Source organism: Acomys minous (assembly GCF_964271855.1).
Source record: "Acomys minous genome assembly, chromosome: 10".
NCBI lineage: Eukaryota > Metazoa > Chordata > Mammalia > Rodentia > Muridae > Acomys > Acomys minous.
The window spans coordinates 55342865-55369038 of NC_140491.1; the positions used below are offsets into that span (position 1 = coordinate 55342865).

The 26174-nt window shown below is 39.1% G+C and overlaps 1 protein-coding gene and 1 pseudogene across 3 annotated transcripts in view; one reads left to right on the forward strand and one right to left on the reverse strand.

Moving 5' to 3' along the window:
• Positions 1 to 269: 269 nt before the first annotated feature.
• LOC311607270 (high mobility group protein B2-like) lies at positions 270 to 11952 on the reverse strand (annotated as a pseudogene). Its single transcript has 2 exons — positions 11789 to 11952; positions 270 to 1157 (listed from the first exon to the last, which is right to left on the reverse strand). The product of its transcript is annotated as a high mobility group protein B2-like (transcript).
• FANCL (FA complementation group L) overlaps positions 9735 to 26174 on the forward strand; it is a 66716-nt gene continuing 50276 nt past the window's right edge. The window contains exons 1-4 of one of the 2 annotated variants that reach the window (XM_084799579.1): positions 9735 to 12059; positions 18685 to 18743; positions 20529 to 20589; positions 23465 to 23521. In XM_084799579.1, the coding sequence (XP_084655705.1) occupies positions 11964 to 12059; positions 18685 to 18743; positions 20529 to 20589; positions 23465 to 23521 (273 nt within the window). In that variant the 5' untranslated portion in view covers positions 9735 to 11963. Of the gene's footprint in view, positions 12060 to 18684; positions 18744 to 19945; positions 20128 to 20528; positions 20590 to 23464; positions 23522 to 26174 lie in introns of those variants that run through there. The other variant, XM_084799580.1, reaches the window with a different exon arrangement.

A 26174-nucleotide genomic window follows, 5' to 3' on the forward strand; every position in this document is an offset into this window, starting at 1 on the left:
TGTTTCTTATAAACAATAGCTTACAACAATGAAGTGATGAGAGCATACGTTTTTACTATTCAGTCTAGAACACCTAAGTGTAGTGGTTGGACCATTGGATTAGTAAGTCTTAATGTAATATTCTTGTTTTACTTTGTTTGATAGTGAATAGATTTCTTAGCTACTGAATTATTTTTTAACATACATTATTTTATTACAAATTTAAAAAAAAGCAACATCCTAAAAAAATTACTGTTAGTACAAATTCCTATGAAGTTTTTAAATTTTTATTTATTTTTGATACCATAAGAAATTAAAGAAACCATTAAATATTTAGGAACATTCAACATCAAAAGCTTTAAATCTAACTGTTCACTGTAGCCCCTGAAAAAGCTACAAACTCCTTTTTTTTTTAAAGTATTTTTTGTACAAAGAATCTCATCAGCTATACAAAAATCTGTGCAGTTTCTATACTGAAGCTAGTGTTGAGCTGCACTTGAATTTCACATTCTTAGCAAAACAGTTGCCTGAGCACATACACTCCACACATTTTAGGACAGCCATTTATTCTTCCTCCTCATCTTCATCATCTTTTTCTTCCTCCTCTTCTGGTTCATTCTTCTTCTTTGAGCCTGTTGGCCTGCCAGGCCCCTTCTTTCCTGTTTCACTTCTCTGCCCTTAGCGCGGTGTGCAGCAAAATCCTTTTTCTACTCCTCCTTTAGTTTAGCTGTTTTCCGCTCATGAGGTTGTTTGTCTTTGGCAGATTGTTCAGACCACATCTTGCCCAGTTTCTTTGTTTCCAATAGACAGGCCCGGGGTTTACTTTTGATCTTTGGGCGATGCTCAGAGCCAAAACAGGAAGAAGGCAACGGCTGTCTTTTTGGAGCCTTAGGATCTTTTTTCTTCCCTCTCTTGTCCCCTTTGGGAGGAACGTGATTCTTCATCTCCCTGTCATATTGAGCTTTGTCGTTCTTGGCCAAAATCTTCAAACTTTGACTTTTCCTCTGCAGACATGGTCTTCCATTTCTCGGAGCATTTCTTCAAGAACTCAGTGAAGTTGACCAAGGAGTCGGGGTGCTTCTTCCTGGCAGCTCTGCACAAGGAATGCATACTAGGACATTTTGCCCCTCAGCTTGTTGGGGTCTCGTTTGCCCACGCTGAGGGTACGGGGCGTCGACCTACTGAGGAGAAGAAGGCCGAGTCGCTGCGGCCGGCGACCATGTACTTATTTTTGACAAAGGCTCATTTGGAAATTTAACCACCATGAAAATAACTTAATACTACTTCCCCTATAAATGATTTTTTTCACTAGTAATTGTTTTTTTGAAATTCCTATTAAATGAATGATGAGGGCTCAGAGACATGGAAGCTACTGCCTTTGCTTACCTTGGATAGCATATTTCAGTGACAGCAGTGAGTGTGACATAAGATTATAGGAAAAAGGCTAGGATCTTGAGAACAACCCTCCACTGGATAGCAAATGTATAATGTAAGCCTTGATTCTCGGCTTCTTCACAACAGCAAGAAATATACTTGGTCCAGAGGATACCCAAATTATGGTACTGCTGTGATAACAGCCTGAGTAGAAGAAGACATTTCACAAGTAGTTAATGCTGAACTAGGGAATATACTAAATGATTGAGCATAGCAATAATTTCAGAAGACAAGAAAAATCCCCATAAAGAGCATTTGAGAAGGGAGCTTGAGAAAGGTTAAAGTTTCCACAGGAAGAGCATGGTGATGGGAGATGTTGAAGTCCTGAAAATGGAAGGTCTTAGCAGAAAAGGCTATAAAGTACTTGATGAGATTACATATCTTCTTAATTTTTATGGTCCCACTAATATATCGAGTGTGTTTATGTTAACATAAATACTATAGGAGTAAACATAGTGTCTTAGTCGCTGTTCTATTGTTGTGAAGAGACACCATGACCACAGCAGCTCTGATAAAAGAAAACATTTAATTGGGGCTGGCTTTAACTTTTCTTGAGCATCCTTCTCAAATGTTCTTTATAGGAATTTTTCTTGTCTTCTGAAATTACTGCTTTGCTGTAGGCTTTGAACTTTTTCAAGCCTATTTCATTTTTTTTTTTAAATGTTTATACTTCTCTTTTAACTCATCTACCCTAGATAGGAGAGAAAAAAGGTTAATGGGAACAGAAGTAGAACTTTTTTAGACTTAGTTTTTTTGAAATGAATTTACTGGCGTAGTCTGTAGAATTCCAGTAGACCTGTTAAACAGCAAACCAGCAATTCAGCAGAAGTTACTGCAACCGCAGCCACTGGATCCCAGAGCAGCAGCTGGAACCCGGAACCTGAAAGTGTTTGCTGGAGCTGTTCTCTCTAGGAGCATCTTGAAATGGAGCGATGAACAGTCAAGACCAAGAAGCCCCTACCTCTTGTTTGGGCATATTTATATATACAAGTCTGTTTCCAGCAGAGAAACATCACACACCCTCACACAAGTCTGTTTCACATCCCACACTTGGGATCAAAACAAAAACATGTTTACATGCACTACATCCTCCCCCTTTCTGTTAAAAAATAAATAATATACAATAAGAATAATTGTGAAAATTATCAGGTAAAAGTTACATTTCCGTGATCTAGTCCATTTATGTTTGATAATCTTGGAGAAAGTATTCCACTATCTATCCTATCTTAGTGAGTCCTATCACAGTGTCCAAAGTTTTTCTAAATCACTTTTTAAAATCATAACTTATATTTATCAACTTAGAAGCATGTATTTATCCCTTAAAAAACTAAAGATTAATTGTAGTAATACTATGGCTATCTAGTCTTTAACCACATCAGAGACTTAAGAAGAAAATATTATCTACTATGAAGGAAGTACAGGCAAGCAGCTTCCAAAAGTATAGACATGAGAGAGACTGTTAACTGCATGGACAGTCACCAAAGGTTTTTTGTTTTTGTTTTTTATCACTGCAGCATCCATTCTTTAACCTACCAGCCCAGAATATCTGACAGACGTTTCTGTAAAGTGGGAATTTTGAAGGACTGACCCACCTAGACTCTGTAAAGCTAGGCAGTCAATTTCACAGTGTCAGGCTTGTTCACAGTTTGGACAGTCAGTCTGTTATTAGCAATAGAGATAAGAACAGTTTTTTGGCCTAGTGGCTATTTTGTTTCTTAGATGCCCATCATCTTCACTGAAACAGATTGGAGGTGCTGTCAGGAGTCGATGTGTCTCTCTGTTAGCAAAGCCCTTTATTACTGAATGTCATATTTTGTAGATCTCTAAAGTGTTTGAAGACAATTTATTTATTTACTATAGTGCATAATCATATCTATCTATCTATCTATTATCTATGTATCTATCTATCAATTTAGCTATCTATGTATCTATCTACTTATCAATTGATGAACTTATTTATGTGCCTCAGTATATCTAAATAGGCAAACATTGTTTTTAGCTATTACTATCTGCTTAACCTTGAAGACATACACAGGAGATTAAATGAAACATTTTGTAATGAACAAAACTAGTATCTAACAAGACTACAAGTAAGATTTATAGGTGACTAACTATTAACTTGTATCTCCACTGATATTAAACAGTTTGCAATAGTTATCTTTCATAAGACTAGAACTTTACATCACATTTTTAAATGAGCTGTACACGTGCAATATATTAAGCAAAAGTTGAACATAATAATTTCAAGTGTTTATCAGTATACAATAATGTACAATACATTAAACAAAACTTGAGCAAATTAATCTAAAATATCTATCAATAAATAATATGTACAGTATAGTAAACAAAAGTTTAATAATTTAAAATTTTATCAACATATAATACCAATGTAAAATATTTGAGGCTGGTAAATTTAATAATCTACCTTTTATCCTATAATTGTCTATCTCCCCTTTTATTATTACCCTTCCCCCCTAACTCTAGACAGGATAGAAAGATAAGAAAGAAAGAAGGATAGAAGGGAGAAAGAAAGAAATCCTAAATATAACCCTTCTTAACCAACCCCCTTAGACAATAACAAACTTTGGTAACCTACCAACATCATCCATCCCATCTATTGGGAATGGGGGCATCATGATCTTAAAATTATTTTTTCTTGTCTGGGGGTAAAAACATCTTCTGGGTACCCTTAGAAAAATAAGATATTGGTCAAGCACTGGAAAAACTAGCTGTAACTGTTTTTGTCTAGTCTTTTGGGGGATTGATCCTTTGGGCTAGCCCTTTTAAAGTTGACATGTATGTAAATTCTTGAGGAAACAGTAGCTGAGGCAGTCTTTGAGGTTGAATTACCTAGGCTACTTGTTTTGTGTTTATTATTATTTGGTCTTTTGTTGTGAAAATAAGCAAACTTTTAAAAAGTATTCGTATAGGTACATTTCTACATATACATGCCTATATATGGAATATTCAAGGCATACAAATCATGTGAAGACAAATTTTTGTCTTATTTTTGAGCAGGTATAAGGCATCAACTTTATACATTTGTTTCAGCTGTAATATCCATGCAGTATGAGAGAATGGCATGTTATAAGGAGCAGGTAGCCCATAAGATTTTCTTGTTATTCAAAGACATGTATGTTTAAGATAATAGGAGGTCTTTCCTCATCAGATCTAATCTTTGTAAGTTTTGTTGGTAACTGTATTTTTCATTCCCTGTAGATACATACACATAACCACATCCCCATTGTAAAACTATTGCAGGTTTCCATTCCATTGTAAACAGATCATTATAGTATATTGGTTGTCCTAGTTCCTCAGTTTTTTTTTCTATAACCTTATGTCTCTCAGCTGCCGTTGTTCTTTATTTTACCAACATTAAGAAAATTTAAAGTCAACAAAGCATTATTTAATCTGTCTCGGTGGGTCTTTACCCTTTCTTTTTCTTTAATGAGCATCTCTTTTAAGCTATGATTAACTATTTCTACAACTGTTAGTCCTGTAGGGTTGGGTGGTAAACCAGTAATGTGCTTTATATTATAATATGCAATTTTTTTCATCTTATTGGATACATATATAGGAGCATTGTCAGTCTTAATTTGTGCATTTGTGTCATTATTTTTAATAAGTGAAATTACTCAGTCAGCCTTTTTAGAATTTAAAACAGATGTCCATTGAAACCCTGAGTATGTATCAAGGGTATGATATATGTGCCTTTGTTTTCAAAATTACGTAAAATGAAACACATCCATCTGCCAGATTTTATTTCTTTTGGTACCCCTAGGGTTCCTTCCAGCAGGCAATGGAGTTTGGTCATACAAACAACATGTATGGCACTTTTTAATTATTTCTTTGGCTAGTTGCCAAGTGATAGAGGAGTTTTAAAAACTTTACTTTTAACATGATGCTTTTTATGAATTTTTGAGGCTTCTAAAACATTTTTATTATCAATTAGTCAATTTCCTCATTTCTTTTTGTGCCAATGGACCTGATAAACCTGTACAAGACCAAATATAAGTAATATTCAAGGGATAGTTTCTATTTTTTGATGGCTTGTTGCAATTTCATAAATAACAAAGTTAATTTTTAGTTATCAGGAGTAAATTTAGCAGTTTCTACATATAAAACAACCTTTTCTGTATATTTAGAGTCAGTAATTATATTAAGAGATTTAGGAAAATCTAATAGCACCATAAGGACTGTACACAATTTTGATTTTTGAACTGAGGTATATGGGCTTTTGATTACCTTAGTTATTTTGTCTGATTTATAAGCTGCCATTCTCATCTCATTTTCATCAGTATAGAAGCTTGGTGCCTCTGGAATTGGTGTTCCTTTTACAACACATGGAAGAATCCAATTAGTTCTTTTTTACAAACGGTGTATGTTTGCTTTTTGGTTATTTGTTATTATTTTTTCCAAGTAGTTACTACAAATCTTTGTCAATATTTATTGGTTACCCATAATGATGTAATCTCATCATTAGTAGAAGGTACTACGATTTTAGTTGGATCTATTACTGACAGTTCATATCATTAAAATCTAGCATATCTACTGGGTGTCATGCCATTTTATCATAAGCCTCACCACCATCATTAGCAGAGATATTTTGCACAAACACTGCAGAAGATGATGGTATCTGTGTGGCCCTAGAGAATTTCTCTGTCAGAGTACTTGCCTCCAAAGCCCTTTCAGCCTTTCTGCTTTCCTGTTTCTTTAGAACCCTTTCAACTTCTTGGCTTTCTCCTTTTTCTCTGCCCGCTTCTGCTCACTGGTTCTCTGAACACCTGGTGTGTGGAGCAGGGCAGGGTAGCAGGAGTAGTAAACTCCAGGTTTTACCTATCATTGAATCTGAACAGCCCCTGCCTCCCCATTTATCAGTGGTGTTATTTGTTTTCCAAGTGTTTTCATCACTACCTGTAAACTGTTTTGTTGCACCACCAACACTGGAATCTGTTTTAGAATTATAGAATTTAGTGATACTTTTGGTTTTCATATCTCATCAGTCTTTTTCCAAATCTTTTTAAATATGGAATATTGTAAAAAAGACAAAGCAAAAACCAGAAAATTCCCTCTGGATATAAAGCAGGAAAAATCCTTACAACAGCAGCTGCCATTTTGCTGACACCCTGAAACGGTATCTTTATACCTTTAAAACCTGTATTTTTTTTTTTCTCTATATAGCATTAGAAGGTAAATTACCCATTATGCTCAAGCCACACGTTGGGCGCCACCGGTAGGCTTTGAACTTTTTCAAAACCTACATTATTTGGGATTCTTTAATGCGTATGACTCTCTTCCAACCCACCTACTCTAGAAATGATAGAAAAGAGGTTAATGGGAACAGGAGAAGTAGACCATTTTTGTTTGTTTGTTTGTTTTTCTTTTATTATGTTATATATATATATTTACTTTTATATATTTTATATATATAAATATATATATTTACTTTTATTGAATTTCATGATTTACATATCATGCACCAAAATCTCTCTCCTCTCCCCATCATTTCATATCCACCGTCTGCCAATAAAATAAAACAAACAGACAAAAAAATCATGTCACAGAAACAGTAGTGTATCATACAGTATAGCCTTTTGTCTGCATATGTTTACTTTAAAATGTTCATTGCTATGAGTCACGGGTCTGGTTTGAGGCTTACACTGTCTTTACCGGATCTACACTGGGATGCTGTGTGTCAAGAGGATTCCTAATCTTTGAATCTGCAGGTCCAGCCCCTTCACGTGTTCCAGCAGGTCATACATGGGGAAGATGTTGGGGTGAGGTTGACTCAGAGCCCTCGATCAGGGTCTGCCCCCTTGTCCTCTGGGCAGGGTCAGCTCTCCCACTCCCCTGTCCTCAGGGCAGGGCCCGCTCTCCAGTTCCTGTGTCCTCAGAGCCGGGCCAGTTCTCCAGCTCCCAATTCCTCAGGACTGTCTCATCTGCTCCTGAGTCCTCAGGGCCGGATCTCCTGCTCTTGTGTCCTTAGGGTCAGCTCTCCTGCTCTTCAGTTCGCCAGATTGTTGCTGGCTGTCAAGGCCTGGATGGCCTCCTACTCCCACTTTCCCCTTACTCCCCTCCCCTATGGCTGTGACTGAGGGGGACCTCTTCCCCCTGTATATGCTCATAGGGCATCAAGTCTCTTCTTGGTAGCCTGCTATCCTTCCTCTGAGTGCTGCCAGGCCTTCCCATCCAGCAGATGTGGTCAAATATGGAGCACCAGAGTGTGTGTGAAAGTCAGACCCCACTCTCCACTCAACTGTGGAGAATGTCCTGTCCATTGCCTAGATCTGGGCAGGGGTTTGAAGTTTACTGCATGTATTGTCCTTGGCTGGTGCTGTAGTTTGAGCAGGATCCCTGGGCCCAGTTCCACCCATCATAATGTTATTCTTGTAGGTTTCTAGGACCCTCTGGATCCTTCTATTTCCCCATTCTCCCATGCTTCTCTCACCTAGAGTGCCAACAATATGTCCTCACATCTATCCCACTTTCCTGGTAAGTGAAGGCTTTCATGGGACATGCCACTTGGGCTAGTGTCCAGATATAAGTGAGTATATACTGAGGAGCTCATATTTCGAATCCCCCATGGCCCCGAGCCTGCCTCATGCCCTGTGCAGCCCCTTGACCAGAGATGTAGACCTTTTAAGACTTAGTTTTTTGGAGCAATTTACTGGCGTAGTCTGTAGGATTCCAGCAGACCCATTAAACAGCAAAGCAGCAATTCAGCAGAAGCTACTGGAACCCAGAAGAGCTGCTGGAACCAGGAACTTTAAAGAGACACTCTCTAAGAGTGTCTCCAAGTGGAGTGATGAACAGCCAAGACCAAAAAAACTTCTCTCAGAGCCCATACTAGGATGTTTATCAGTTGGCAAAGACCAAGTCTCCCCAAGAGGCGGTTCCTCTTCCAGTGGACAAACATCACCTGTTCTCTCACAAGTCTGTTTCTAACAGACAAACACTGCACAGCCTTACACAAGTCTATTTCACATCCCAAACTTGGGATTAAAACAAACACATGTTTACGTCCACTACACTATGTTCAATCACATAGTATATTCCCTGGTTCAACATTAACTATTTGTGAAATGTCTTATTCTATGCAGGATGCCATCACAGAAGTAAGCATAATTTGGGTAGCTTCTGAACCACAGAAATTTATTTCTTGCCCTTGTGAAGAAGGAGAAGCCTAGGATCAAGGCTTAAATTCTACACTTGATATCCAGTGGAGGGTTGCCCTCAAGATACTAGTCTTTTTCCTTAACTCTATCCCCATCGCCTAGTGCATAGTCTAAACATTTGTAATGACTGAGTTGTATGACTGAGCAGACAGTACTTCAGCATGCATTAGGACCATTTGTAGGATTGTTACACATACTACAGGGACACTGCTACCACAACTTGGGATTCGTAAGGTTTGAGTTAATGGTATGTGAAAGTTATAGAAATATCTGTACTGCTCATCTTTATGCTGGAGACTCACATAACAAACAAATTCAAAGAAGAATACTGACAGACATTGCTGTTGGGTATGTGAGAAGCTGGAGGGCTACTGCAGCTTTAGCAAGTGCTTCCTGTCATGATGGACCTGGGGAGGAGGGGAGCTGAGGGCCAACCAAGGCTGAGGTCAAGTGGCTGTTGAGTTGAGCAGGAAGCAGCAGCAGTGATGGCACAGTGGACAAGGAGACTCACTCTAGCCACTCAGTTACTCTGTCAAACTGGTGCCTAACAACAGTGTTTAAGAGACAGATTGCTCTTAACAAAAATGCTGCTAAGAAATTGCCTTGAGTTCCCTTGGTCTGATTTGCATGAACCTCTTCATCATTTGTGTGGCAGGCAATACCATTTCCAATACTCTACTGTGATGGTGTGCATGAAAGTCTGAGGAGCCATTTTAGCTATTTTGGAGACTCCAGAGTGTTCAAGTCAGAAGTTTCTTCAGAGTTTGGTCTATCTCACTGGGAATGTCACCAGTTTGGTATTACATATTTGCAAGTATGAAGTCCATGGGACTGCTACCTACATGTGTCTATGGTTTTCTGGCCTTTACTGAGCTCTCTGAGAGAAGGGATTTCAATGGTGGAGGACTCCTTTTGTGAATCTGGGAATCACCTAGTGCCTGAGCATACAAGTTTTCTTACATCCTGTTTAAGCTCAGTGGCTTTAAAGTATATTCACTGTAAAAATAATCACTCATGCTGAACAGCACTCAGATGTTTCCATTTCTCTATGGTGAGGATTCAGATTCTAGATCAATGTACATATTCCTCCAAACAAATAAACTATAGCACAACTCTTGAGTGAAAATAATGAAAACGTTGATGTTGTCAGTATACAGCAATACAACAAATAAAACAAGACTTTATCTAGCTGAAGGACAGTAGCTGCTAAATCAAGGACCACAGTAGCATGTCTTTTAAATAAATTAAACAGTCAAGACCAATGCCTTTAAAAAGTTGTACAAGTTCCCCACCAGTAAACTTGTTTTCTTTTGCAATTCACTTCTATTTAGCATGAGCTGAGATGACAGTTCTACTGTAGACACTTTAGGAAGATGCTGGGACACAATTACACATGATGACAAAACAGAAAAAAAAAAAAAGAGCATGTATATGAAAGGCAAACTGACCAAAGAAAAGCACAAACATTCATTTACTACCATTCACATGCCACAAGGACCTAACTAACCGAGACTCAACAATGTGGAAAGCACTAATTGTTTTATGAGACAGTATGCCTATATTAAGGAGGTATGATCCAATGGTTACAATCTGGGAAAGTATTAGCAATTCATATACAGCTTCTTCTTCATGTCCCTACATCTCCAGGGACAGGGCTATTTCGTTATTCCAAGCATAGAGAAGACCTTCTGGGTTGATTGTCTCCAGAACTGCTGTGAGGGCCAGAGATGATGTTTTGTTTATTCAAATGCCAAGGTGGTAGGTCTGAATCCACCGAGGTGATGAAATTTTATTTCTTTAAGATGTAGGGTAAAAAGTCCTAGCTCACTAATGTGAGTTTGCAAACTCACCAACTCCTGAGCTTAAAAATGCACCAATCCCTGAGCTAGTTCCAAGCTCAAGACTTGAAACCCCACCAATTCCCACCCTGGAAAACTCCACCCTCAAGAAACCTTAGTTCCAGCTTAGTTCCCTGGTGCTTCTTGCCCAAGCAGATCTAGCTACCCTCCTTATGTGAGGTCTATTGTGTGGTATGACTGCCAGGTTACCTTTCCCTAGAGTTGCAACACTTGTTATTTCAAGACAGGGTTTCCCTGTGTAGCCTTAGCTGTCCTAGACTTACTTTGTAGACCATGCTGGCCTCGAACTCACAGAGATCTGCTTGCCTCTGCTTCCTTAGAGCTACAACACTTGTATTGGGGAAACCTTTCCCCTAAGAGCTCTAACACTTACATAAGTTGTACAAGTTTTTAGTGCTGACACTACTGTAATCTGAGTCACATTTTGAGTGTTTCTCAACCTGTGGGTTGTGACCACTTTGGCAAAACTGTATGTCAAAAATTATTTTACATTGCAATTCATAACAGTAGCAAAACTACAGTTAGAAACCAGCAAAAAGTAATTTTATAGAGGCAGGTCACCACAACATGAGGAATCTAAGTAGCAGCATTAAGAAGGTTGAGAACCACTGTCTTAATATAACTTACTGTTTTCTCTAAACATTCACAATATTGTGACAAATTCTGTCAAACTATAATCTTTAAAAATCTAATCTACAGTGAGGGCAATAAGAATAGAAAGGAGGAATACCTTATTCATCTTTGCACAATCTTTGGCACATCACAGTGATATCTTAAAAATAGTAGGAGTCAACAGTGACTAATTGTAATACCAAATTAACACATAGCAACTATTAAAACGTTAAATCAATACTTGGTAAAAAGAGAATGAGTTAGCATTCCTAAGTTAGCAAAATGTATGGGGAAGTTTGTTAGAGAAAACGCTCTGCAAGTCCTTCACCGATCTTTCACGTTTTTGCTGTATTTGTGCATGCACTGAATCAGAAATAATTCAGAGTTAAATTGAATCTCCCTCGATTTGCATGCGGGTCTTTCAAACATATCTGATTAAACACAGTATGACACTGAACCAGCAGACAGTATATATGAGGTATTGAACATACTACAACATATTTACACATGCAGGTGGTTTGAAGGGTATATATTGGGAGTAAGCAGGAGACATAGTCTAGAGCAAATACATGAAAAAGTAAGGGCAGTATGCTACGTGCACACTGCAATCGCTCTGTCAGGTGGAGTTAAGTTGGCTCTGGAGTTGCAGCAGTCTTCAATAAAATCAACAAGTGGATTTCGTTGTTTTTATTTGACAGTCAAGGTCAGAATAACTCTGATCAGTCAGACCTGTGGACTTGAGAGTGACCTTTCTTCCCTTCCTTCGGACACCAGCTAGCCCCTGAGCTGTACAAGGCCAACGGCGGCACCCCCACTTCAGGACGTCTCCAGTCTTCCCGCCAACGCCGGTTTCCGCCCCGCTCCTCCGGAGACTGCGCGTGCGCGGCGGCCATTCCTGCGCGCCATGGCCGAGGCGGACGCAAACCTGTTGCGCCACTTCCCGCTGCTTCTGCCTCAGAACCGGGAGAAAACTGTGTATGAGGGATTCATTTCGGCTCAGGTACCCTGCGGGGTCGTTCTCGCGCACGCGGGCCTGTCACTCGTGGCGCGCCCGCACCCCGGGACTCGGTGGCCCGCCGGGGCAAGCGCGGCGGAGAGGGAGACTCGGCGCCAGACTGTGCGCATGCGTGGTCGCTATGTGCCGCCGGGAGGGCGGGGCGGAGGGCGGGGCGGCCCGCGGGGGCTGGCTTGTGGTTGAAGAGTGAGGTGCAGTTTTGTAGAACTTGACCATGTTCATCACTGAGACACTGCACTCACACGATTTTGAAATGTGCGGAGCTCTCGGGGTTCACTATTGAATAGAAGTTGAGGAAAATCGAGCTTTACAGAAGGCTAAGAACCTTGGTAGTGATGGCCTCAGATATTTCTGGAGCTCTAGCTGTTTTGTTTTTTTTGTTTTTTTTTAATGTCACAGTCAGCCCCTCACCCCCATCCCCACCCCCAGCTCCCCTCTGCCATGGTACAACAGATTACCTTAGTTTAGGATTTCAAATGTGGATTCTTCTTCTGAATCTTAAACTCCACTGTGTGTAACTTTCTCTTTAATGACATGTCATTAATTACCAGGTGTGTTGAGGTCTCCTTAAAGCAAATTCTCTAGAGTACTGAGCCGTTAGCAAATCTGCTTCATAGTGAAACTTTCCCTTGTCCGTAAGCATTACTGGGAGTTAAGAAAATGCTGTGATGAGTGAACACAAACAGGAATCCTGAGCTTCCTTATGTGTTTTCAAAACCATGGAAACATTCAAAAAGAGGTTAAAATTTGCCAGAGAAGGAAACAAATTATCCACCTCTTCTTTCTTAATTGCTCAAATACCCAGTTAAAGTGTTTTTTGCTGTAACAGAAACGTTCAGAAAAGTTCAAGTTTTGTGTATGTGTGCGTTCCTGTGGTGCATATGCCAGGCAAGTGCTGGATAAGACAGGCGGAAGCAAGGGTTTCACATTACTGTATGTGTCTCTAATAGCCCTTTAGAAACAATTACCATCAGATTAGTCCGGAAACAAATTAGCCTTGGCTGCATAGGTAATGTGTAATTTTTTTATTCCTTAAGCATCTCCTTTAAGTCTCAAACACTGTCCAAAAACTGTCCAGCAGAACTGGTTTTATCCTGACTGTGATTGTGCTTGGTCCTGTACACACAGTAGATGCTTCTTGCTTCGTTATCGCTCAATAATTTACCATTCATTTCATAAAAACACTAGAAATCAACCATAGTACAGTTACTAAAACTGCTACCTGATGTAGATTTTCATGGACTATTTATCTCTTTATTTTGGAACAGTTCTTAGTCTGTGTTTTTGTTAACTTGAATTTTTTTTTAAGAGTTCAGTTTATTAGGTTTGCTGTTTTCTCACCATTAAACTCTGGTAATGCATGTGGGCATGGGCACCCCAGAAACTGCTATCTTCCCCTCAAGGCTCATGAAGTCAGCTGCTCCCAATGTTGATAGTAATAACACCAGTCACCAGTTTAGGGTGACTTCTGCCAGATTTTCTTTTGAAATTAGCAAGTCCTTTTTGGTGAGCTTCTTTGAGCCATCACACATTCATTCATAGACTGCAGCTTTTCAATTCCCGATCTTGGCTTGAGTCAGTTAATAATAGTGATTGGTGCCAAATGATGATTTCCCAAAACTCTCAAGCCTTTTTTTTTTAACACCACCATGCCCTTTCTATCTCTGAATTTGCATTTTGCTATGTGGAATAGCTTTCAGGTCTTATTTCTCCCCCCTTTATTGTAATTTATTCAGATTACATCTCGATTGTCACCCCCTCACTTGTATCTCCCCCTTCCCCTTTTCCCCTCCCCTCGACCTCTGACAGAAGGAGACGCCTCGCTCCCCCACCATATGACCAAAGTCATCTTATTTCTTTTTGACATGTGATTGTGACAGTTACCTCCTTTATTTTATTTGTATTGTCTTGTAATAGCCAGTGACAGGACATTTCCTGGTTTTTTTTTTTATGTCTCTAAGGTTGCTTTGGCACTGCATTTTCCTCATCTTGCTGTTTTAAAAGTGCCCTGTAGATACTTACATATGGTGTTTTATCACCATTTTCTGGTGCTTATATAATTTCTACTTGTAGTTCTTTATTCAAATGTTAAATGAAAACATTTCTAGATTTTCTACTTTCAGTCTTTGTTAAACTTAATAGTTGTGTTGCACCATAATCAGAATGGCTTATAAAATATCAGCTTGTGGAACTTATGAGTGCGTTTTTGGTGCCTCAACAATGTTCTTACGTGACTGAATCCTTTGTGAGTAAATGAAAGGGGTGCTCTCTATTATTAGGCCCTTTCCTCTTGAACAAGCTTTGGTAGATTGTGTTAGTCAAGGAATTAATTTCATCTAGGTTTCTGAATTTATTGGCTTAAAGTTATTTAGTAATATTACCCTTCCTTCCTTTTTTCTTTCTCTTTCATGTGTGTGTGTGTGTGTGTGTATATGTGCGCGCGCGTGTGCACCACGCAGAAGGCTAGAGGTTTACATTGGATGTCTGCCTTGATAGCTCTTTACATTACTCACTTAGTTAGGGTCTCCTGCTGAACATGGGCTTGCCAATGCTGTGTAGTCTAAGTAGCCATCTTGTCCCTGAGGTCCTTTGATGTGCCTGCCAAGAACTGAGATTGTAGGCAGCTTTTATTTCTGTTCCCAGAGTCCCAACTTCAGTCCTTCCGCTTGCAGGGTGAGCGCTGCATCAGCTGAGGCACCTTCCCAGCCCCTGTTGCCCTGGCAGTTAAGGCCTGAGGATCTGTGACGATGCTTCTTATGCTGGTTGCCTCTTGCTTCACTTTTCTAAAGCTTAAAGCAACAAAATAATTATCCGCTTCCCCAGATCAGGAGTTTGGAAGCAACTTGGCTGGTGGCTCCCGATCAGGGTAGCTCATGGACTTCCAATAATGAAGACACTTGCCAGGCCTTGGACCAGACTTGGCTTCAGAGATTCTCCACAGAGCACTAGCCAGAGGCCTCATTTCCTGACTTCATAATGCATGTGACCACCATCATGAGATGGCAGCTCATTTCCCCTGGAGTATCTAATTCATGCTGTTGTAAAATTTGCATCTCTTGATTTTTCTCCCCGTTATGGACCTTACTTTTTTCTTCTGCAAAAGTCTAATTTACTTTGTTACGATACCCACTTGTATCCTAACAAGTGTAAGTAGTAGTTAAATTGCTTGAGGAGGCTCCAGCTGTTTCAGGGTTACCTTTTATTTTTGTTAAACATGAGCAGAGATTACTTTTTCTGTACCAGTGAAGCAATACTTTTCTGGGTATGGCATTTAATGGCTTTTATATTACAAGGTTTCCTACTTTGCCTGGTTGGGCTATAAGAGGACTGAGTGAGCTGAAAGATCTCTTTGTAGACTAGACTGGGAATTAGTGCTATGTGTTAAGTCATGGGCTCAGTCCTCAGTCCTCAGCTTTCTCTTTCCAAAACAAGAGTGGTTTGCATAATCTTTGTTATGTCTCCTAGCTTTCAGTACTTTCCTTAAGACCTCATTTAAAAAAAAATTACATCATCTTCTGTGTGTGTATGTGCATGTGTGCAGTGTGTGCATGCCACAGGGTGTAATCTGGAGGTGAGAAGGTGACAGGAGGTGGCTCACTCCTTCCTCCAGGAGTCACAGGGATTGAGTTCACTCAGGCCCGATTGCAAGTTCCTTTACCCACCAGTGCATCTCTCTGGTACCTTCTCCTAATTTTTATGTTCTGATATTTTTTCCAGACTGGATTACTATGAGTTATTTTTCTCTTGTGACCTTGCCCATTTTAGTGTGGGGACTTGCAGAAAGTGGAGCTAGGCTATGATTGCAAAAATTCATTTGTTCTTTCTGTTCCTTTCCGTGTAGCCTATGATATGTGCATTGGTCTTTCTCTGCTGCTTTCTACTTCAGCCGCATTTTTTTTTCATGGTCATTTGGCATTTTTCTTGCTATTATTCCACTGTTAATACATTTTGTTTATCTTGGTTCTTCCCCCAGAATGTTTAAATGTATTCTGTCATCTTAATGTCATTTTGATTTGTTTACTTTTCTTTCTGAGCTTAGTCAAGGTGCTCATTGCTTCTTTCAGTTTCTGGTCTTGGGTTTTAGACCTTCCAGTCTTGAAATGTTCATTTCTGGACCTTGTACTCTCTATTCTAATGGTGTGTGTTCCCGGGCTCTCTTCTCCTGGGTCCTGGGTCCTGGGTCCTGAGATGCTTGGCTTCTCACCTGTCTTTTCATCACAGCACCTTTGGACTGGGGCCACAGGTCTTATGGTTTGTGAGTGTTTTGCTGTTTGCAGTCTTTGTGAAATTTCTGATTCAAGAATACCATCTTCCTTTGGTGAAGGAAGTGTAGTTTATTCAGCGAGTTATGTTTTGAAGGGGTGAGGGGAGTGAAGATACAGGGTGGGTTCCTAGTCTGTGGTAAAAGCTCAAGTTTATCCACAGCTATTCTTTCTTCCTAATGTGCAGTTTCCAAAGGGTGTTTGTACCTAATCTTTTTGCTGTTCTGAAAAGGTTTTCAGACATCTCCTTGCCTCTTTTTTTCCTTTTTAAAAATAGTATCTCAATCCATGGCCCAGGAAAGCCTCAAAGTCATGACCATCCTACGTCATCTTTGGGAGTGCTCAGATACAGTGCATGACCTCTCCTTGAGTTTTTGGTTTGCACTAGGTCTCTTCCTTATTGTCATTGTTCTGTTCTCCAAGAATTCTTTGTTATTATTTTTGCACTTAACACCAATCCCCTCATTCTTCTGTGATTTTTTTAATAACACTTTTAACTCTCATTGCTGTTGGAACCCAGAAAGCTCTACTCCAAAGTGGTTTTCATCCCTCCTACAAGTCATTGCAAATTCATTGTGTTCTCTGACTCCTGTTTGCAAATATGCTATTTTTTTTGTCATTTTATTTGTTTGTATTATTAATCACTGTAGTTTTGGGGGACGAGGTATGAGGACATTCGGGTTTAGACACTCTTAGTGCTTTTGTTATCTGGAAGCCTGAAACATCTGCTTTTTGACAAAGACCAATACTGCTCAGTTGCTTTCACTACAGAAAGCCTACTTTTGTGTATTTTCCTGGAATAGTCGAGTATTGGCCCATTTATGACACTTGACCTTTTACAATGCCTGGATTTCCCAAATATGGGACTCTGAATTTTATTCTTTCAGGTAAAGTAGAATTGCTTTACTGCTTTCACGTACCCTGTGAATTTCATATCATTTTTACACCTATGTGTGGGGTGTCTATGAAGTTAGGCTAAAGTTATTACATAATACCTTTTAGTGCTTTAATGAAATAGTGAATTATTGTTACTTGACCTTTTGAAAAGGTCAGTAGTACATTTTGTTTCATTTTTTAAAAGGACATTTAAATGTAATGAAAGCTAGAACTGTAATATTACCATGAAAGTAAAGGTTATGGGGTACATTTAATTGTGTTCCTCTGTTTTTGAATCTGCTTTGAGGGAGTCTGCTAAAATTCCACAAGGTAATTGTTTTTTAAGAATTTTATTACTCTTTTCATTTTATATTGTTGGAGTAAAAGATTACATTTCTGTTTGTCTTTTCTGCTTATTTTTCCTCAGATTTCACATGTATCATCCTATTTAAGCTACAAAGTTTAAACTGCTTACCTATTGACTTTTGAGAGAAAGTAAGGCTGAATATATTTTTTTTTTCAGAGAACACTCTTTCCTTTCCATAGACTCTTGAGTAAAAATTTGTATAACTATTGAATATTTAGATTTAAAAAGTTAATATATTACCTATTTATTGAAGGTTCCCCATATCAAATTGTTCCAGAGTACATAGGGGAGTGTGTGTGTGTGTGTGTGTGTGTGTGTGTGTGTGTGTGTGTGTGTGTGCGTGTGTGTGCAGGTGTACATACTGCCACACTGTCTATCTGTGGAATAAAGATGTGTGGCTGTAGGTGTGCATGCTCGTGGATATGTGTAGGTCACAGAAGACATCGGTTGTCCTGCTCTCTCATTCTCTGCTGTTTGACACATGGTAGGCTGGAGACCAGAAAGCCCAGAGACCCTCTGCCTGCACTGTGCATTGTACACTGTACACAGCACTGGGGCTACAGGCTTTTTATGTGGCTGCAAGGATTTGAACTTTGTTCTTCATGTTTGTACAACAAACTTGCTTACCTGCTGAGGCATCTCTTCAGCCCCGAAAAATTATTTCTATTTTGTCTAAAAACCAAGATTATATAACAATATATTTTCATTTTATTAACATTTAGAAAGTTGCAAACCTGATAATATTACCTAGTCATTTTTTAAAATTTTATATTGTGATTTTTTTCACATCCAAAACAATTTGAAATCATATCTTTTCTGTGAATTTAGACTTTTAGAAATACATTTCTTTATGTTTGCTACAATTTCATAGTATTTCTTTTCCTTTATGTCTTTTTCTTTAAGAACCGGATCCCTTTCTTAATGTGTGGTTTCTCAGTTATTGTAATGTTTCAACAAAACATTTTGTGATATGTGTGTGTGTGTGTGTTGCTTATATTTTTCAAGTATAAACATTTAGCTAAATTTGATATGCTTTATAAGTATAGGAAAATATGTTTTGTGTGACTTTAACTTTTTGTGACATTTACACTTTTCTTTTTTACAGGGCAGTGACTTCCACCTCAAAATAGTGCTGCCTAAAGATCTGCAACTGAAGAAGGCAAGGTGATGTGGTGGTTGTGTATATATATATATTTGTGTGTGGGTTAGTGGCACGGGTGGCCTGGTAGCAGCTGATCCTGCTGGCTGGAGTTTTGCCTGAAGTGCTTATCAGGATAGTGCTGAGATCCCTGAGGCATTTCTGATTCTTCCAAATCAGTTTGTTGTTTGGGAATCACTGCCCCTTTACTTTCTAAACTTAACGTATTCATTCTCTGTTTGTTTTTACTGAAGGCAGTTGACAACAATTGTGTATACCTCCCTACCAAGTTCTGAGTAAGCATTTAAGAGGGCAGTGGAAAGGATTGGATGCCCCGCCCAGCTTTCACTGATATTTACTGCACGCTCATGCATTAGTAATTTGGGAAGAACCATTCCGTCTCCTGGGTGTCCAGGATGAGTAAAATTGACATGGGTAGGAACAGCTCATCAGAAGCTAGGGCTTGGCATGCCAGTTTCACCTCAAACCTCAGGTTTGCTTTTCAGTGTCCCCGAGTAAAGAAAAAGAAACCAAAGTTGACTCCTAAGTAGAAGCACAAGGATTTTATGACCGATCACAAGTGGAGGGAGTGTTGAGTTTTGTAGTAGATGAGTGGGAAACAGGAAATTGAAAGTTATAGATTGGTACATAGAAAGGATAACGGATGCTGAAAGAAGAGTAATGAACATTGGAAGATGGTTTGCACTTAAGCAGCTTAATTCTCTGAGGAGATATAGCAAAGATATGCTAGGGAATGCCACAGTAAAGGCGTAATTAATAAGAGACTAAGTTGGCAGCAAGAGTTGGGAAGCCTATTGGGTGACAGTGCCACTGATGGAGGGACAGTTGGAAAAACGACTTTGCTGCTAAGAGAGGAGATGTGGTGGGGATGGATTTTAATATAAGAGCAGGGAGTGATGGGCTTGGATGTAGTTTGGAAAAACCTAGACTTGCTTATTACTGTATGTATGTATGTATGTATGTATGTATGTATGTATGTATTTTGGGTTTTTTGAGACAGCGTTTCTCATGTAGTCCTGGCTGTCCTGGAACTTGCTTTGTAGACCAGGCTAACCTCCAACTCAGAGATCCCCCTGCACTGCCTCCCAAGGGCTGGCATCAGAGGGGAGCGCCACCATGCCTGGCCTTCTCGAGTGAGTGTTGTGTTTGTATGCATGCCTGTGAACATGTGTGTCTGTTGCCCTCAGAGACTAGATGAGGGTATTGATTACCCTGTAACTGAAGTTCTGAACAGTTGTGAGCTGACCTGTGGGCCCTGGGAATATGATGCAGCTGTGCTCTTGACCACTGAGCTATCTGTGCAACCCAAACCCAGACCTTCTACATCTAGATAATTAAAGTCATTTCTTCAAAAAGGGACTGGCTACCAATACTGCGTGCAGAGTTGAGGTGAGCTGGCAGTGATGAACTTATCGTTACCTAGGTGATTAAAAATATCTTTTCAGTTATCTGAATCTAGAATTTGGATTTTTCAAGTGTAAATTTGATATATTATGATCCAAACTATATATTATGTCTTCCTGCTATAAGGAAGAGTCTAGTTCAGTTTTATTTGGCTGTGTTGAAGTTTCGCAGAGATGCATTATTAACCTGCTGGCTAGTGATAGCAGTTAGTTATGTTTTAAGTCAAATTAATACTGACATTTTGAAGATGAGCCTTTGAGCAGTATGAGTGGTTAATGTTTGTATTTACTTGTCAGAATTATGTTTATATGATTCTTTTGCATACAAATACATTTTCTCTTTGTAATAGCAAACAATGAATAAACCACTTTTTTGTTAAATCTTAGATTACTGTGTAGTTGGCAGCTGAAAAACATACTTAATGAATACCATCAAATAGTCCAACAGGTAAGTCTGTTAAAAGTCATACATGTCAAGTGAGGATAGAGATTTCTAAACTTGCTCTTTAAAGCCCTGCTTTGCAGTAAACAAGCTGGCTTATTAGTTGTTGAGTTTTGTATGTTTCAAGAATTTTAAATATTGTATATTATATAACAGATCTCAAGGCAACATTGGGGTTTGAAGTTGATTTGCAGCCTTGAGCCTTTAGGGTTTTAAACATGGTTACTCCATCCATATGCATCCTATCCATATGTACTCCATCCATATGCACCATGTCCATATGTGCCATATCCATATGCACTTCATCCATAGGCACTATATCCATATGTACCCCATCTATATGCACCTTATCCATATGTACTCCATCCTTATACACCATATCCATATATACTCCATCCATATATACCCCACCCATATGTACCTCATCCATATCCACCCCATCCATAGGCACCTTATCCATATGCACTTCATCCATAGGCACCCCATCCATAGGCACCCCATCCATAGGCACCTCATCCATAGGCACCTTATCCATATGCACTCCATCCATATGCACCCTATCCCTATGCAGTATTTCCTGGGTGATTTCTCTGCTGAACTTGAAGAGTGGGGATAGGAAAATAATTTGGACCTAGGCTGTATAAGGACAATAACAGGATTTGTAGTTCTAGGTTATGACCAGGAAAGGAGAAAAGGAAGTTGTGTAGGTTCATGTGATCTTTTATAAAGAGAGGAGCTGAGGGTGGCTAAGCAGAAAGGTGGGCAACAGTAACTTAGTTATGCTTAGTACTTGCTGTACCCTATCTTAAAAGTTCCATGGAGATTATAGAAACATTGTAAAAGAGATTAGTACTGAAATAAATGAAAATAATGTAATGTCTCTTGCAGAAAAATAGATGTTAATAGAATTGCACTTCTTTTGATGATCTTTTCATTTCTGATTTTCCTCATGTTCTATATTCCATTCTATGCTAAAGATGAGTTAGGTGTGATAATAGACAAGGTCGTTCACCGTCTAGAAAAAGCATTATTGAGTCACAGAGTAGTGCAGGAGATGAACTGCCGAGTGCAGACTGTTGTGCTAACTGGATGAGTTCAGCATTGCTTTAATGGAATATGGAGACGGTCTCTACTCTCTCCTTTCTCTGCTCCCTTATTCTTGTCACTAATGTATATTGTACATGAAAGTTTAAGAATGAGTCCATTGAGACATTTGAATAGCCCAAGAAATTTGTTCATAGAAACTAAGGAAACAGTTGAACAAATGGCTCATTTTCCCTCTGCTTATTCTGAAAGAGGCCTAAAGTTACCATCACTTACCTTACAGCCAGCTGGTCAGGTAAAACCCAGCATTCAATTTTTTTTTTTTGTTTTGTTTTGTTTTGTTCTATTCCTAGGTTCAGTTGAATGTTATTATTTTTCTATTATACTATTGTCAGTAAATGTGACCCAAACAACCAACAAACTTTTTATAAAGACAATAGTTGAATTTTCAGGTTTTGTGAACAACCAAGCCAGGTCATCGTTGTGATGTTCTGTTCTGGCAGCAGCACCTAGAGAGCTATAGGCGAAGGACATGTGGGCGTGGCCACATTCCAGTAAAACCCCCTTATAAAGCAAGGTGTTGAGCTGGGTGGAGCTGCTGAACTGTGGGTCCCAGGGCTTTGCTGCAAGTTGTTCAGTGTAGGAGCAGCTGTGGTGTAAGATTTAATCTACAGGCATGTGCTCCACCAGAGCACTTCATGCACTGTTCACGTATCATAGACTCTTTAATTTTCTCTTCTGAAAACGTGGAACAAGTTTACATTTAGCTATATTTGGAACAATGTGTGGCTAGTGAAATGCTCCCAGATGTAAAACAGAAGCACAAAGCAAGCAGTATTTTTTTTTTCAAGCAGAGACATGATGTAGCGTTCTACCTAAGAAAGCATTTTAAGATATAACCATTTCTTCTATGGTTATTTTAAGAGTAAAAGATTGGAAGCAGTGGAATATCAGATTTCTGAAATTTTCATTCTGTGTTACAAGGTATAGCCTGCTCCTTTTGCCATTTTATTATGTTTTTTTTTTAACTGTATCAAATGTTTCTCTTTGAATTAGGATGAGCTAGTTGTGAAGGGATGAAATTCATGATCTTAAAGCTCAAGAAGCAAAGTATATACTGTCACTAATAAATCTACCTAATCCAAAAATAACCTAGTAAATCCAAAAGTTACAATTTATATTTTATTTTCCTCTTTCCATTCACGTCTCTTTCATCTGCCCTTCCCTTCTCCTTTTAAAATAATGATTTTCTACATTTCCTAGCTCCTTCAATGACTAGTGCTGCAGGAATGGGGCATGTGTACAGTCTTAAGTCAATTCTCCCACAGTTCATTATATTTTCCCCAGATGGGCAAGTCTAGTTAGTTGTATTCAACTGGGTTGACACAGGCTTGAGTTATAGGGAAGAGTGTGCTCCATTAGAAACTATTTTTACCAGATGGCCAGTAGGTGAGTCTGGGGGCATTTCCTTGATTACTGATGCCCACAGTGGATGGTACCACCTCTGGGCTGGGGTCCTGTGTGGTATGCTTCTCTCTGATCTCAGCTTTTTCTTGCCTGGAGTTCCTGGCCTTCAAGATGGATGCCAGCTGGGAGCTGAAACAAACCCTTCCTACTCAAGTTGCTTGTGGTCATGGTGTTTATCACAACAGAAAGCAAACCAAGACAACAGTTGTGGTTAGTCTTCCAAAACAAAGCTGGTAGGAATAGAAGTGATCACAAGTGTTTCAATAATTAGAACCTTAGACTTTGGATTGACTTAATAGTTATCCTCATTTGATTTCAATGAGTAGAACATTTATTTCATGAGTTATTATTTGAAAATCTTTTGACTCAGAGAATGAAGCACTCTCCTGATCTAATGAGCTTCATGATGGAGTTGAAGATGATTTTGGTAAGAATATCTTTTTCTTATTGTATCTAGTAAGTCTTTATTGTCTCTGAAACTTTTTAATGGTAATCATCTGTGAATTGATGTCTGCATGTGTGCACATGTATGGGAGCATATGCACATGTGTCTACATGTATGTGAACATACTCAGTTGTCGTTTGCTCAGTTGTGTTCCACCTTATCTTTGAGATGGCTTCTCTCACTGATTTATGAAGATTGGTGATTCAGCTAACTTGGGTGACCAGTGAGCCCCAGAGATCTTCTGTCTCTCTTTCCAGACCTGGGGCTACTGCCCTATGCTTTCATGTCTGACCTTTTTATATAGGTGATGGAGATTGAAGTCAGATCCTCTTGCTTGTATGAGGTGGTCATACTTAATTATGTAGGATAAAGTATAGTTAACTTTTTATACTGATACATATTCCTGAAAGGCTTTTCAACACGAACAAATGAGAGATGATTGTAGAGAGTACCCTGGCCCTATGACTTAACCTCAGCGTTTTCTCAATTATAGTTCTTCCATAAAATTTTTGGAAGATATTGTAGTACTGTAACTGTATGAAATCCTGGAGATTGTATCAATTCCTTTATAAATATATCAGCATATATATATAAGCCAACTGCTTCAAAATATTTAATTGGTGCTGGCAGGATGGCTTTTAGTTACTGGCACTTGGCCGGCAGGCCTGACATCTGAATTCAGCTCCAGAACTCCCATAATGGTGGAGAGAGGGCCAACGCCATGAAGTTGGCCTTTGATACTTGCATCACACATTGTGAACAGCACACGGGCACACTATGATGTGAAGAAAAGCCAGTGTTAATGGTTCTGAATATGTAGGTACAGCGGTGAAGTCAGAGAGTTCCTTACAGATGTTTGCTTTTCAGGGTGGAAAGTCCACTCTCAAACTCTGATGCTGATGTGAGCTTTAATGTATCCCACCCCCCCTGCTTCTGCTCCTCTCTTTTCATTCCCTTTACTTGCTGGACAAAGCATATCATGCGCTTTATAAAATTTCTCACATTGCAAACTGAGCTTGTTAGACATCCGAGGAATCTTTCCACACACTCTCCTAAGGGCTGAGCATCCATTACCTCCAAACCAAGATGTTTCATTCATATCCCAAACTTTTTGAACACTGCCATGATAGCACACACAACAAATGTCACAGAGTGAGACTTTGTGTCATGCAGAGAATTGTTAATGATATAGCTTAAATTTTCCTTTGGGCTGTTTGTATAAAGAATAAAATATGAATATTATGCTTTGGTCCCATCCCAAAGATATCTTACCATGTATATGTAACTAGTTCAAAAACTGGAACAAAAATTAAAATCCTAAACATTTCCCAAGCAATTTAGGTAAGGGATAATCAGTGTGTTTTCTTTGTAATCTACACAGGCAGGTAGAGCTTAGCATAGGTCTTTTGAGATGAGTAATTGATGCTTATACTTCTTACTGTGATGCACTAGCAGATGTATGATGTCTGCGTGTTCTTCAGTTAGTAAAGGGTGGTCAGTAAGTCTGGCTGCATCTGCTACAGTTTCCTATCAGCTTGCCACCTGGGGAGTTTATTACCTGCTGTTGATCCCACTGTATCCACTATTTCACTGGGCTTATAAAGGATTTCTCTCTCTCTCTCTCTCTCTCTCTCTCTCTCTCTCTCTCTCTCTCTCTCTCTCTCTCTCTCTGTGTGTGTGTGTGTGTGTGTGTGTGAAGTTATATTTTACAATTTGGGGTACAGGAGATAAAGCCCCACAGCTTGTGTAAAGCTTTGTCACAGGACAGTATCACAAATGCTGAGCAAAATAAAACAAAACTCTCCTCTAGATTTATTAACCAAAAGTACTTGAATAAAGAACAGTGCATTATTTGGTTAATATGAGGTATAGATTATACTAGAGCAACAAGGTGAGTGATTCTTTTCTTTAAAAAACAATCAATTTTTATTGTAATGAGTAAGTGCCTAGCAACTATCACAGGAACTAATATGTTTTAAAGAATCATTATTAACTCATGAGTTTTATATGTTTGATTAGCTTTACTCTCTACTACAGTCATCTTCTTTCTGATGCTGAAATTATCCTATTTTTGGTCAACTCAAAATGCTTTATGTTAGCGCCTGTTGTCATTTAATGTCACATAATCTTCCTGCTTTGTGATGCCAATTACTCTAGACATATTTACGCATCTTATTCTAGACCTGAAGTTGGCCACTCTAATCGATCTGTGGGATCTATTTATAGTAATAATACTCACTATCATCACAGGAAGTGGTGTCAGATACCATGGTCTAGAAACGGGGGGGGGGGGGGGTCATTGCTGTTTCTGCTCCCCATTCTCTTCAGCAGGCAGAGCTATGGAAAGAGTAATCATGAGACATAACAACATCTCCATTCATCTATTGGCTTTTTCTTTGCATTTATGCTTCTGTCTTTTTACCCAAAATGTTGGTTTCTAATTACGTTTATTTACTATTTATTTATTTTGTTTGTTGTGTTGACTAATTTTTGTCTCTGTAATAAGACACTTGAGAAAACTTAAGTGAGAGGAGCTTTTTTTTCATTCATATTCAGAGGGCCATGGTCACTTCACCCCATATTTTCTGGGTTCCTGGGTAGTGAGGCAGAAGACTATGCTTGGGAGGAGAAATGT